The sequence below is a fragment of the Callospermophilus lateralis genome, chromosome X (genome assembly GCF_048772815.1).
Source record: "Callospermophilus lateralis isolate mCalLat2 chromosome X, mCalLat2.hap1, whole genome shotgun sequence".
Taxonomy (NCBI): Eukaryota; Metazoa; Chordata; class Mammalia; order Rodentia; family Sciuridae; genus Callospermophilus; species Callospermophilus lateralis.
The window spans coordinates 35,875,472-35,890,322 of NC_135325.1; the positions used below are offsets into that span (position 1 = coordinate 35,875,472).

The 14,851-nt window shown below is 38.4% G+C and overlaps 1 protein-coding gene across 9 annotated transcripts in view; it reads left to right on the forward strand.

The window, feature by feature from the left end:
* LOC143639179 (uncharacterized) overlaps window positions 1-11,331 on the forward strand; it is a 36,665-nt gene extending 25,334 nt beyond the window's left edge. For all 9 annotated transcript variants that reach the window (XM_077107358.1, XM_077107360.1, XM_077107357.1 and 6 more), the window contains one exon: window positions 8,596-11,331. In XM_077107358.1, coding sequence (XP_076963473.1) covers window positions 8,596-10,223 — 1,628 coding nt within the window. In that variant the 3' untranslated portion in view covers window positions 10,224-11,331. The remainder of the gene's footprint in view (window positions 1-8,595) is intronic.
* The last annotated feature ends 3,520 nt before the right edge of the window (window positions 11,332-14,851 follow it).

Consider the following 14,851-nt stretch of genomic DNA (forward strand, 5'->3'; position numbering starts at 1 on the left):
TTCAAAGCTAGCCTCAGCAACAATAAGGCGCTGAGCAACTCAGTGAGACCCTGTCTCTAAATAAAATACAAAATAGGGCTGGGGATGTGGCTCTGTGGTCGAAAAAGTTCAATCCCCAGTACCCTGCCAAAGGGGGAGGCTATTTGAATTCTTGCAGGCAAAGCAAGTTATCAGGAAGTTTCCCTTAATTTCAGAAGGAGTCTATTTCAAATCTCCCATTAAGTTCATCTCCTTAATCTTGAGAGAATTGGGGCTCCATGCCATCTGGCTGGCAGTCCATTGTTGAATTGGTGTGTAAATCACATCCAGGGACTTGAACATAAGGAGTTAGATGCTTATTTCTGAAATAGTCTGAAATATTTAGTAGTTCTACTTGGGGGAAGGGCTTTAGTGTTAGCTCACATAAGAGTGTAATAACTCCCTTTCCATAACCTCCCCCATTTATTTTTGGTAGGGTTTGACAAGTAGCTCCATGTGATCCACCCACCCCCTGCTACCATCTCTGAACAATTTTCTCTGAAGACATTGTAGATTACTTGCAAAGCATCTTTGTCCCACGCTGCAGGAGCCTTGTCTCATTTGATCTGAGTGGTCTCATGTAGGAGGGGAAATGACAGTTTTTGAGTCAGTGTCACAAGACCCCTTTTTGCCAATTTTAAGCAATGAAAGGTTTTTGGAAAGATTAGCTCTTAGGCTGGAAAAATACCAAACATTAATAATCCAGTTTATATAATTTGGACTAATAAACACAATTTCTTTAGTTCTAAAATTTTTATCCAATCAAAGAAAACCAACGTGTCTGTAGAAAAACAAAAGCAGTCCAGTCAGATCTGCACTGAAAAATGCCTATTAGATAGTCTTTCTTATCTAAATAAAGGATAATCATTATCGAGGTAAAGTTTAACATTACATTTCATAACATCTGTAGAATTTAGATACATTCCATAGAACCCTAGGAATGTTGAACACAGTCTACAAGAATTCATGTCATTATTTCAAAATACATATATGTTCAAATGTTGTTTGCAAAATAATTCACAATGTGAACAGTACAACTGAAAAAAATTAAAATAATCAGAAGTCATACTTACCCTGTATCAAAATATTCAACCTTAAATTTGTCTTAAAATGAAGGATGAATAAAGCAGGATTGCCCCTTATTAACTTTAGAGATCATGGCTCACTATGACTACAGGCAATCTATAAGGAGTTATTAGAGTACTTAGCAAAATAATTTAGTTTTATTTATAACATGTTAAGATATCATGATTTATAACATCCCATCATTATAAAAATACTAGTTCATTTAAGCAAGAAGAGACTGGTAGCCAGGCAAAGTGGTGCATGCCTATAATCTCAGTGGCTCAGGAGGCTGAGGAAGGAGGATGGCAAGTTCAAAGCCAGCTTCAGCAACTTAGTGAGGCCCTAAGCAAATTAGCAAAACTCTGTCTCAAAATAAAAATCATAAAAAGGGATGAGGATGTGGCTCAGTGGTTACGTGCCCCTGGGTTCAATTTCTGGTACGAAAAACAAAACAACAGCAATAACAAAAAACTCAACTAGGAAAAAAAGATTTGATTAAACTCAAATTCTTGTAAGACTTAATTTTTTTTTTCTTTTAAGCAATCAGAAATCTAACAAAATCAGCTGAAAACCTTGGAAATTATCCAAGGTTATTTGGATATTTGTTCTTTAAGTCAGTTCTTTGTAAACTTTGCTAAGAGTGGACTATTATTCTAAGAAATACTTGAAGTTCCTCTAGAATTTAAACATTAATCAAGCAAACAAGAAAATGAACAATATTTTTTAAAAATTTTTCATATCAAATATTCTCATTTGTAACAAGATAGGTGTGCTCTGACTGCTGGTCTATCTAATAGAGTACAAGTTCTCATCTAGTGAACATCACTTTGGAAAAAATAGCAGACATTTTAATCTAATATTCATTGTGTTTTTGTTTTGTTTTGAGTACCAGGATGAGCCCAGGGGTGCTTAGCCACTAAGCTATATCCCCAGCCCTTTTTACATTTTATTTAGAGACAGGGTCCCCCACTGACCACCCCATCCCAGCCATAGGGCCTTGCTTGTTGCTGAGACTAGTTTTGAACCCATAATCCTCCTGCTTCAGCCTCATGAGCCATTGGGATTACAGGCATGCACCACTTCATCCAGCTATTTATTGTTTTAAAAATCTTTTAACTGATAGAAGAGATATACATCAAACCTAAAACATCTTCCAAGTTAAAATTCTGACTTAAAAAGTAACATTATTATCCTGTGTCTTTAGATAATTAATAGTGGAGAAAATAAAATACATTCAAAATAATGGAGATCCTGAAGAAAAGAGGTATGATGACATATTAGAAATATAGATCTACATTTATTGTTATATCTTTTTAGTGAAAATTTCTATAACATTTAATAATACAAACTAGATTTTCAACATAAAATATGGTGTAAAATCCACTTCACAGCTTTGAGGGACAATTTGAAGAAGGCAGTAAAAAAATCTTGCTGATGAGAACTATAAAACTCAGGCAGTTTGTACAGAAAATACAGAAACACAAATGGAAATTACCTGAGGTGTTCAATATGCAACACCATACAAACTCATTTTTTACTCTAGGTTAGCGAAGAGACTAATGTTAGTTCAGAGAATTGTAAACAGGCTTTTAGTCTGTTTTTACTGAAGGCTAATTAACATCAGTTTTATTTTTAATAATCTTGAATTTAGGGCCTGGATATCAACATGAATCTTTAGAAGGAAGTTGTAAAAAGAAACTGAAAAGAGACAAACAGGTTTTAAAAGCAAATGTCTAAAAACTGATAAACATTAAATGTTTCATATCCAATATAAATAATATAATAAATTATGGAAATGTATATAACATTTAGGTTACTGAATGAAGTTTTAAGTTCACAGACCAATAGTTAATTTTTAAGAGTACTGCTAAAGGGCTGTGGAAGAGTCCTTGCCTAGTATGAGTAAAGCACTGGATTCAATCCTTAGCACAGCATAAAAATAAACAATTAAAATAAAGACATCCTGTTTATCTACAACTAGGAAGAAACTTTTTAAGGAGTGCTGCTAAAATTTATGATCAATTTACAACAACAAATATTCCATGATTTATAAACACCTGTGATTTATTTATCCTTATAAAATGATATTATTCCAGAAATTAGAAACCATGCATAGATAATTAGCATTTTAAGTCATGTGTTACCAAATAAAATTAAATTCCTTAATTTTAAGAATTCTGTCAATGTATTTTTATTTAAAATTATTTATGCTTAATTTTAAACCTTTTAGGTCTCTGTTCAAACTCTATCTAGACATTTTTAATGCTCAGGCTCACTTGTGAAGTTTCAAATCTATTGAACAATATTTTAGGTAAACCATAGATATCATACAGAGATAAAGGGATTCCATATTTAGCAAAAGAAAACAAAGTTTCTGAGGTATGAAAACCCTAAGATTTCAAATTCTTAATTCAGGGTTTCCTTATAAAAAGAAAACTATTTAAAAAGCTGCATTTTTAAAGAATTCAATCTAAGCAAAGGATAGGAAAATAGCATAGCTCATTTATTACAAAGAAGCAGATAAGCTCTTCTAGTTTTTGTCAGAGTGTTGACATTAGGTCACATAAACATTTTTGGCCAATCATCAATTCTACTTAGAAAAGCTTTCATTAATGGATTTACAGCAAAACAAAGGATTAAAAAAAAAAGACCTTAGACAAATATCCCAACTGATTAGGAGGCCAGAAAAAAATGATTTATCAGATTTTAAAGACATCCATGTTAGTTAGCTTTTTGTCACTGAGACTTAAATACTTGTCAGTAACAACTTTTATTTTGGTTCACAGTTTCATGGTCAGTCCACTCCATGCTCTGGGCGATGTGAGGCAGAACGTCATGGCAGAAAGGGCCAGCCAGAGGAAAGCTGTTTGGCTCATGGCAGCTGGGAAGCAGAGAGAGCAAGGGGATGAGGCTTCAGGGAAGATAAACTCTTCCAGGGCATACCCCCACTGACCACCCCATCCCAGCCACACACCATCTGCCCACAGTTTCTAAGCAATTGGTCCATTCAAAAGCTCTCAGCTGTGAGCCTCTGTAAAAAGCAAAAGCAAGTTACAGATGTCTAATATATAATGTCAGAGTAAACATTCTCAAGCTTGCATCTCCAAATGTTTCTAAATTTATTCTACAAACCAGTTCCAAATGCTTTTGAATCACATGGTCATGTTACTTACAGCAACAATCCCACTTTTTGGTATGCACTTCTGTGTGTGTTAGGTTTTCATTGCTATAACCAAAATACCTGGCTCATAGTATCAGAGGTTCAGTTCATAGTGGACTGACTCCATTGCTCTGGGACCATGATGAGGCAAAACATCATGACTGAAGAGATTGGTTGAGGAGCACTGCTCTTCTCATGATGGCCAGAATACAGAGAGAGCAAAGGAAGGGGCTTAAGGGAAGATGAACTCTTCCAGGGCATGCCCTCACTAATGCACCCACTCCAGCCATGCCCCACTTTCCCATGGTTACCAGCAAGTTAGTCCATTCAAATTAGGATGGACTGATCAGGTTACAGCTATTATAATCTAAACATTTCTCCTCTGAATATTCCTGCATTAACAGAGGACCTTTTGGAAGACAACTCGTATCCAAATCTTAACAAAAGCCTTACTATCAATAAGTTCAAATTAACTTGTCACAGATTTACTAAAGTGTGAATCAAAAGGATTTGGGGTAACTTATAGGTTATAAATTTGTTTCTTATCTATAAGCTATTATAATCTAAACATTTCTCCTCTGAATATTCCTGCATTAACAGAGGACCTTTTGGAAGACAACTCGTATCCAAATCTTAACAAAAGCCTTACTATCAATAAGTTCAAATTAACTTTTCACAGATTTACTAAAGTGTGAATCAAAAGGATTTGGGGTAACTTATAGGTTATAAATTTGTTTCTTATCTATAAGCCACTTCAGTATCATGCAAATAAATAATATACAAGCAGGTGCACACAAGAAAATCTCAAAATTTAAAATTTATATTTGCCATTTTAAAAGTCTGACTGTTATCTGATATAGCTTTAAGCAATCTGCAAATCTTAACTTTGCATTTTCAGTTGAGGCCAGATAGAAAATTTACATCTCAAAGACTCAGACCAACAAACTGAAATAGCCAATTTCTTACTGGGGTGGAGGGACCCTTAGATAAAATTAAAAAACCTTTAATCAAACAAAACAAAAATTTATAACTTAAGCATGTAGAATTTTAAAAAGTAAACTCATGAGTTCAAATTAAAGTGGATCTTTTTTTGGGTGGGGGGTACCAGGGATTGAATTCTGGGCACTAGACCAATGAGCCACATCCCCAGCTCTACTTTGTATTTAGAGACAGGGTCTCATTGAGTTGCTCAGCACCTTGCTTCTGCTGAGGCTGGCTTTGAACTTGCGATCCTCCTGCCTCAGCTTCTCCAGCTGCTGGATTATAGGCATGTGCCACCATGCCCGGTTTGGATAGATTTTGATAGAGGCTTATCTGGTGAATGATACAAGGAGCTTGGGAAATGTTTTGGGTCAATAAAGTGTACTTGGAAAAAAGCTCCCAAACACCTAGGGGTGAATGGGGCAGTTAAAGGTACAGATGTTCTTGCTGTCTAGGGGTGCTGGGTTCATTGTCTCCATTCAGCAAAGAACAGGACACAGAAGAAGCAAGCAAGAAGTAGGTTTATTGTAGAGGAGACAGATACAGATAGACTTCTTTGAAGAAAAGTGGAATCAGAACTGGGAATCTGATGGGGGAGTTTTGGCCAGTTCTTTTTATGGTCTCTCGAATTTCCTCCTTTTCCTGTCTCTTCCCCTGTCCATGCACTCCTCACTATTTCTGATTACTGCCCCCTCTGTCCACATGTCTGTTTTATTTTTTTCTATTGGATCTCCTGCTTAGGAGCATGAGTACTGAAGTATCTGTCTGAATGGATCCCCCACTTGTGTCCAGGAACACTTTCATCAAGCAGGAAGTTGACCTCATTGGAAGACCCTCTTCCTGCTCTTTTGTTCTGGCCCTGCCCCCAGTCTTCTCACTCACCATCTTGCTCTGGCTGCCTATGCCCTTCTACACATCCCTCAAGGTGATCAGGACCTTCATTATATGCACCTTCCAAAAGAGCTGCCCATAATTCCTTCCAACCCAGGAATTGCATATGCTCTTCTGAAATGGAATTCCCTATTTTAGTAGATTAATATGTTGCTGCAGACATCAGTGTTAGCCTGTTAAGCCAATCACCAAGTAACCAATATATAAAATAGTTACATTAACTCAGCATGCATTTTTAGATATATAAGCAATGTTATAATCTTTTTCCAAACCAAAACCCAACCTAAAAGAGCTCTCCAAACAAACCAATAGAATTGCTAGGAAATTTTCATCCTTCAAATTTAACCTCGTCAACCAATACCCTGCAACCAAATGGCTTATCTAAGCGCCAACACAAAATGACCCACTCAAGGTCCAAAGACTCAAAGAGTGAAAATAAAATTCTCCGTATGCACCCTGATGAGGGCAACCAGTGAGAACCTGGCATTTGCCAAACTAACCTTTTTTCCCTTACCAACAAATAATTTTTAGTGCTTGAGGCTATAGCAAGAAATGTGGGAGAATGTGAGTTGGGGGGTTGTGGGGGGCATGAATCCCAGGATATAAAAGTGTCTCTAGGTGGCTTCTGGGATTTTCCATGAAATTCTAACTGTAGGTGTGGCAAGTCTTGAGTGGTCGAGCTCCCTCCTCCTTATGGATCCTTATGGATCACTGCAAGCTTGAGCTATGTTGCTCAAGGGATGATCCTTGCTGGCAGTTCACTGCTCCACAAATGCTTAGAGTCATGCTGGTGAGTAAATAGCCAACGTTGAAGGAAGAGACATTTTCTATCTCAAATCTCCATTTTCAGAAAACTCAAGGGTAAGGAAAGCTTTTATAAGAGGCAAAGTGGGACAAAAGGCAGGAAACATACATCTGCAGATTTAGTTAGAGAATCTGACATCAGCTGGAGGGAGTTTTTATTTTCTGTATGAGGAAGTTCAGAAGTTATAACAATTTGGAGCTTTAATATCAAAGGAGACTGTTTTGAATCTTGGAGACAATTAAGTTATCAGGAAATTGCCTTTAATTTCAGAGGAAATCTGTTTTTTTTAAACACTTTTGTTTTAATTTATTTATTTTTATGTGGTGCTGAAAATCGAACCCAGTGCCTCATGCATGCTAGCCAAGGGCTCCACCACTGAGCCACAACCCCAGCCCCTCAGAGAAAGTCTGTTTTAAGCCCATGATGGCATTCTGCTTCTGAACGCATAAGGAGATTCAGATTCTGCAGACCTTGGGTGAAGCTTGGGTCCTTCTGAGTACATTTTACAAAGGGCTCTTCTGTGATTTTGTATTAATCCCTGGCTAAAAACTAGTGCTTTGCTATCCAAAGAAAGGAAGTCATAGGAAGGAGAACCACAGCTACATGAACCATTTTAAAATCCATGACTATTATGACAAAATGTTAGCATTATGGAATCTGAGCGGTAATATGAGCAGTTATAGTACTCTTTCAATTTTTTTCCATGCTTGAAAATTTTCATGTTTTGGGGGAAAAGTGTAAAGAAAAAATAAGTTACAAAACATGATTTAAAAATATATAGGTATGCAAAAATCACCATATTTTAGTGATTTCAAGATACCACTAATGTTAAGACATCCAACTAAGAAAGAAATATTGCCAGTAATTAATTATTGCTTGCAAGCTTGGGTTATCTGAGTTTAGACACGTTAAAATATGAAATACTGTGCGTCTTGCAGTTGATGAAATACGAAAATATAGGCAAGGCTTTGAAGTTTTAACTACCTAAATGAGTGGTACAGATAACCAAATACATTAGAAATTATTAAAAATTTATGTTATATAGAAGAATCAGAGTAAAATTTTTGAAAAGACAGAATTGCCTCTTGAAAGTTATCTAGATTCTGAATATAGCAAAATATGGAGGACAGCAGGGCTATGTGGGTATGGAACATGAGAAAGGATTTGGCATTAATAGTAAGTATTTTTAGAGGCAGTAGCTCACACAGGAGTAGAGATAATTGTGTTGAAGGACTGTGAATACAAGCTTGGATGGATATACTGGCAAACCCAGATTGGGCAATGATTTTTTAGAGTTTTGTTTTTTTCAGGCTAATTATTCAAGATTTTTCTGTCATTCACTGAGAATGTGAATTCAATGTTGTTGTAAGACTTGAGTCTAGGAATTGCACTGTTGCATTTCTTCCTAGGTGGAAACAGGATAAGTCAGGTACAGTCCACATGACCATAATGTCCCCAGAGCTGATGTAAAAGTTGAGGCAAGAAACTGAGGTGTCAGGGTTAAGATGGATATTGGCAACAAAAAAGATAGTAGGTAGAAGTTTAGTAAAAGAGTTTTTTCTAGGCTAGGGACTTTGCTAAAATGAGGTAAGAGTGTCATATAGCAGGGTATTTCTAAAGAAGGTTCATTCCCTAATTTCAGTGTATCAAGATGATTTATTTCACTTCTTTCTAGAAGTCTGCCAAGTTGGTGAAAAGATTGAGAGCCAGCATCAGGATGACCAAGATCAATGTCTCTTGATGCAAGTTGGATTCCCTGACAAGAAAATAATGACTACCAAGAATGGCCACGACTGTAATGAATTTGGAAACACTCTTCATCTGAATACAAGCCTTGGTATTCCAATACAAAGACCTCATAAACTTGAAACATTTGGAAATGATATGGCAGATAATGTAGACTTATTTAAAAGTGCTGTGGAAAAGAAACACGATAATGGGTGTGCAAAATTATTCTTCCATACCGAGTTTGAGAAATCAAATCCTGTAGTGAAGCCCTATGGATATAAAGAATGCGGGAAAGTCCTCAGGCGAAAGAAAGGTCTTAGTCTTCATCAGAGAATTAAAAATGGAGAGAAACCATTTGAATGTACTGCATGTCGGAAAACCTTCAGCAAGAAGTCACACCTCATTGTCCACTGGAGGACTCATACAGGGGAGAAACCATTTGCATGCACCGAATGTGGAAAAGCTTTTAGCCAAAAATCTCAGCTAATTATACACCTCAGAACTCATACAGGAGAGAGACCCTTTGAGTGTCCTGAGTGTGGGAAAGCCTTCAGAGAAAAGTCAACTGTCATTATACATTACAGGACTCATACAGGAGAGAAACCTTATGAATGCAATGAATGTGGAAAAGCCTTCACTCAGAAGTCAAACCTTATCGTTCATCAGAAAACCCACACAGGAGAGAAAACCTATGAATGCACTAAGTGTGGGGAATCTTTCATCCAGAAGCTTGATCTGATTATACACCACAGCACTCACACAGGGAAAAAACCCCATGAATGCCATGAATGCAAGAAAACGTTCAGTGACAAGTCCACCCTCATTACGCACCAGAGAACTCACACAGGAGAGAAGCCCCATAAATGTACGGAATGTGGGAAGTCTTTCAATGAGAAGTCGACCCTCATTGTACATCAGAGGACACATACAGGAGAGAAGCCCTATGAATGTGACGTGTGTGGAAAAACCTTTACCCAAAAGTCAAATCTGGGTGTGCATCAGAGAACTCACTCTGGAGAGAAACCCTTTGAGTGTAATGAATGTGAGAAAGCCTTCTCCCAGAAGTCCTATCTCATGCTACATCAGAGAGGTCACACAGGGGAGAAGCCCTATGAATGCAATGAATGTGAAAAGGCATTTTCCCAGAAGTCCTATCTTATTATACACCAACGAACTCATACAGAAGAAAAACCCTATAAATGTAATGAGTGTGGCAAAGCCTTTCGAGAAAAGTCAAAGCTCATTATACACCAAAGAATTCATACAGGAGAAAAACCCTATGAATGTCCTGTATGTTGGAAAGCTTTTAGCCAGAAGTCCCAGCTCATAATCCATCAGCGAACACACACAGGAGAGAAACCCTATGCATGCACAGAGTGCGGCAAAGCCTTCAGGGAAAAGTCCACGTTCACTGTCCATCAAAGGACTCACACTGGAGAGAAGCCCTATAAGTGTACAGAGTGTGGGAAAGCCTTTACCCAAAAATCCAACCTTATTGTACATCAGAGAACCCATACAGGAAAAAAGGCCCATGGGAGAGGCCAGACCCGGAAGTCAAAGCTCACGGCACACTAAGGAGTAAAGTGAGTGTCTGTTAGGTACCCCAAAGGAAAGTTGTATCAATTTAATATTTTAAATGTACGTTCTGACTTCTGGTTTAAACACAGGGAGTAAAGTTGGCCTTTCTTCTTTTCGTCTCAGTTTTCACCCAAGAGCAACAGGAGAAAAAGAAGCAAAAGTGTGAGCTCCATATGTGATAAAATTAGGAGACAACTGCTACCAGAGGCCTCCAGAGGCAGAGGAAACCAAGACCCAGTGCAGGGCCACAGATGAGAGGTGGCATGGTTAGGACTCTAAGGAGAGGGTCGTGATACACTCCAAGGTACAGCACCACAGGCAGCTGTAACCATGGTAACAGAGTGCATGAGCAGGTAGGAGGCTTCCAAGGCTATTTGGCATCTGAGGAGAAACAGGCAGGGGCCTCATCAAGGAGATACTCAGACAAGCCTTATTTACAGAAAATAGCCTGTACTGATAGGAGGAATAGTTGTGGGCACCTTGGGGAAAAGAAGAGACTTTTCCTTGTGAAGAACCCATAGTATCTCCTGTTTAGTGACTTGGGAAAAGTAAAGTGAAAGAACTAACAAATGGGTGTGTGTGTGTGGAGCTCATTTGTTAGAAAAACTGATCTTCCTAGAATATATTCCTGGTATCTTCCCAACATGAACCTCCAGTGAATAGCAAGTCCAGGAAAAATTTTTCATTCAAAGAGACTATTTCACAGAAAATCAAAACCACAAATGTTTTCCAAGACATCAACTCAACTTCAAAATTGTCAAAATGGTGAAAACACAGAGGTGTTTGTTGATGCACTGTTTGCGAAAATATTGGAAGCTGTCCAAATGAAATCCCCAGATTCTGCTTCCTGAAATTGTTATGTATTTGTACAACAGATCCCTAAGTAGAAAAAAAATGATAAAGAAACTTGGATATCATTTATGTTACTGATGTGGAGCAACCTCCAAATTATTAGGGAAGAAAAACAAGGTGCAGCATAGTATGTCACGATGTGTATATAAAGAGGGAAAATGGTAAGCACATAATTGTATATACACAAACCATTTATGAAAAGAGATACAAGATGCTGATAACCTTGATTCCCTTGGGGAAGGGGCAGTGGGTGCTGAGGGCAGGGAACTGGGAGGGAGATAGCTGTGTATCCTTTCATAGTTTTAGAAAACTGTATTATGTGGATGTACTGCCTTTTCAATGAACAAATAAAATTTTAAAAAGCATAGTTTTGTTCTGTTGTAATGAAGTTGGAGTCAAGACATAGCTTATTGACATTTAATATCTATAAGCTCAATGTGGAATTTCTTTTTGTGACATTGCAGGTGAAACCTAGGGCCACAAGCATGATATGACAAGTGCTCTAACTGATCTATGCTCCCAGCCATGAAATTCAGTTTTTTTTTTGAGTGGATAAACAGAATAATCAGACAGAACAATATTAAATTCCTAAAGCACATAAGCATCATTTTCCTGAGGGTGCCAAATAATTGATTCTCAGGCCAGCTGAGACCATACTACCTAAACCTAAAGTAATTGAGATTGGAACACATTTCTTCTGTAGTATGCACAGTGACATCAGTGAAAAGATTCTGTGTTAATGCTCACCACAGTCTTTCCACATCTTGAAATGATTTAAATTGCCTCCCACACATATATATATTTTTTTATTTCGGGGTACCAGGGATTAAACTCAGGGGCACTCAACCACAGAGCCACATCCCAAATCCTATTTTGTATTTTATTTAGCTTAGTGCCTCACTTTTTGATGAGGCTGGCTTTGAACTTGTGATCCTCCTGCCTCAGCATCCTGAGCCACTGGGATTACAGACAAGCACCCCCATGCCACACACACACACACACACACACACACACACACACACTACTTTAACAAGAGGTATAAAAGATCTACAGAGGGCTGGGGCTGTAGCTCAGTGGGCAGAGTACTTGCCTAGCATGCGTGAGGCACTGAGTTCAATCCTCAGCACCATATAAAAATAAATAAAGGCATGCTGTCCATCTACAACTAAAAAAAAATTTTAAAAAAGATCCACAGAGATGTTGTGTAACTGCTCCTATGGTCACACTGCTGCTAGTGGCACATATTTCCTGGGGTGAAAGACAGATTGAGTCCCACGGTCTGAATGACCATGACCCAAACCCACATCACAGGATGTTTGCTCTAGAACAAGAGGTCCTGCTTGTGAATTATAGTAGTTGTGTCCTCATGACAATGTAGTTACTCACAAGGGCCATCTTTGGTGGAAGTGGGCGAGCTAAGGTATGTAAAATCTGGGGATGGGCAAGGTTTGAGTTTGTTAATATAGGTGGGTAAATTAGACCTGAGACAGTCTATGCCCTCCTGGTCTTCTTTTTCCCATGAAGTATGTTGTAAGAAAATAAACCTTGAACTCCCCCACTTTTTTTTCCCATTGAACTCTAAGTTAGACATAACCCATTCAGTGCCTTGCAAGGAGAGGAAATATAGGGCTGACTGGCTTGCGCCTGATGAGGTCTGCTAGAAGATTCCCAAAGGCCCTGGAAACAAACGCATCTTCCTAATGGTGGAGTATCTTCCTGGGGTTTTACTAAAGAGATGGAGGAGAGTTGGATCTCACCATTTCCCATGAATATTGGATTCCTGCTTCCTGGGATACAAATAACAACCCGATAACTGATGAATTGAGGTAAATGAGACACAGGCCTAGAGGGAAAGGGATGGGGATGGACTGCAGTATGTGAATAAATGGGCTGAAATGAGGGGAAAGAGAGAGAGAAGGATAATAAAGGGCCAAGTGTGGTTGAATGGGGTATAATGAGGGACTTGGTCTTGGTCAATATGAAATAATGGGGCTGGGCCGGGGGGGGGATACCCAGTGGAGGGAGGTACTAGAGAAGGAACAGCAAGTGCCAGTGCATATGGGTCATGTTTTGGAGATAAGACTGAGTGGACAGAATGAATGTTGGTGATGCAAACAAAGTGGAATAAGTGGAGTGGTGTGAGGCACTGTGAGAGAGAGGGTGGTGGATATAGTGGAGTGAAAAGCAGTTCAGGTAAGTGACAAAATGTGGTGTGACACTACCTATGTATAGCACTTCTTATGAGTCCCTTCCAACATATTGGTTTCATTTTCTTTTCTTTCTTTTGTTTATTTGTACTGGGGGTATTGTGAACACAAAGGTACTTTACTACTGAGATATACTCCAGCCATTTTTATTTTGAGACAGGGTCTTGCTAAGTTATGAGGGTCTTCCTGAGTTGCTGAGGCTGGCCTCAAACTCATGATCCTCCTGCCTCAGCCTCCTGAGTTGCTGGAATTACAGGTGTGTGCCACCATACCCAGTTCATCTTATTTGTTTTCATTTCCCCTAGTAGATAAATAATAGAGAAAAATCAAAGCTAATTCTTTGAAGAGATTAATAAAATCCCAAATTCCAGCCAGGAAAAAAAAGTAAACAAATTTTCAAATGTCCTTGATACAGTGGACTTCAGTATAGTATAAACATTTAAAGGGATTCAAGAGGCTGAGAAAGAATGATTTCAAGTACAAAGCCAGCCTCAGCAAAATTGTGAGGCCCTAAGCAACTGAGTGAGATCCTGTTATGAAATATAAACTTAAAAAGGGATGGGGAGGGTTGGGAATATAGCTCAGTTGATAAGAGTGCTTGCCTCGCATGCACAAGGCCCTGGGTTCAATCCCCAGCACCACACACACAAACATACAAAGGGCTGGGGATGTAACTCAGTGGTAAAGCACTCCTAGGTTCAATCCCTAGTACACCCTCCAAAAAAGGGATAATATTGGAATTATGAAAAAAAGATTTATGGCAATAAATTTGATAACATAGTCAATGTAATCACATAATTATATTGTAAAGAACCATAAAGAAAAAAAGGGATTTCATAAAATTTGAAACCCATTCACAATATAAACATTTAGCAAACTAGGAACATAATTAGTCTGGTGGTAGTATTTTTCAGTTTTAAAAATATTTTATGTTTTGCCAGGCATGGGGTGGTGCACACCTGTAATCCCAGCATCTCGGGAGGCTAAGGCTGGAGGATCATGAGTTCAAAGCCAGTCTCAGCAAAAAGTGAGGCGCTAAGCAACTCAGTGAGACCCTGTCTCTAAAAAAAATACAAAATAAGGCTGGGATAGGGTTCAGTGATTCAGTGCCCCTGAGTTCAATCCTCAGTACCCCCCAAAAATATTTTTACTGGTGCATTACAATTATACATAATAGCGGGACTCCTTATGCCACCTAAGTAACTTGATATTTTCTTCCCTTCATCCAAAGCTCCTCTTTCATACATAAAGAGTATTTTTAAAAAATGTAGTCAAGCCTAGGTGTGGTGGTATATGCCTGTAATCCTAGCTACTTGGGAAGATGAGCCAGAGGGATCACAATTTGTGGGCCAGCCTCATCAACTTAGTGAGACCCTGTCTCAAAATAAAAAAATAAAAAAGGCTGAGGATATAGCTCACTGGTAGAACACCCTGGGTTCAAACTCCAATGCAAACAATAAAAAAACTATAGTAAAACTTAATGGTGGGGCTGGGGTTGTGGCTCAGCGGTAGAGCACTCCCCTCGAGTGTGAGAGACCCTGGGTTCGATCCTCAGCACCACATAAA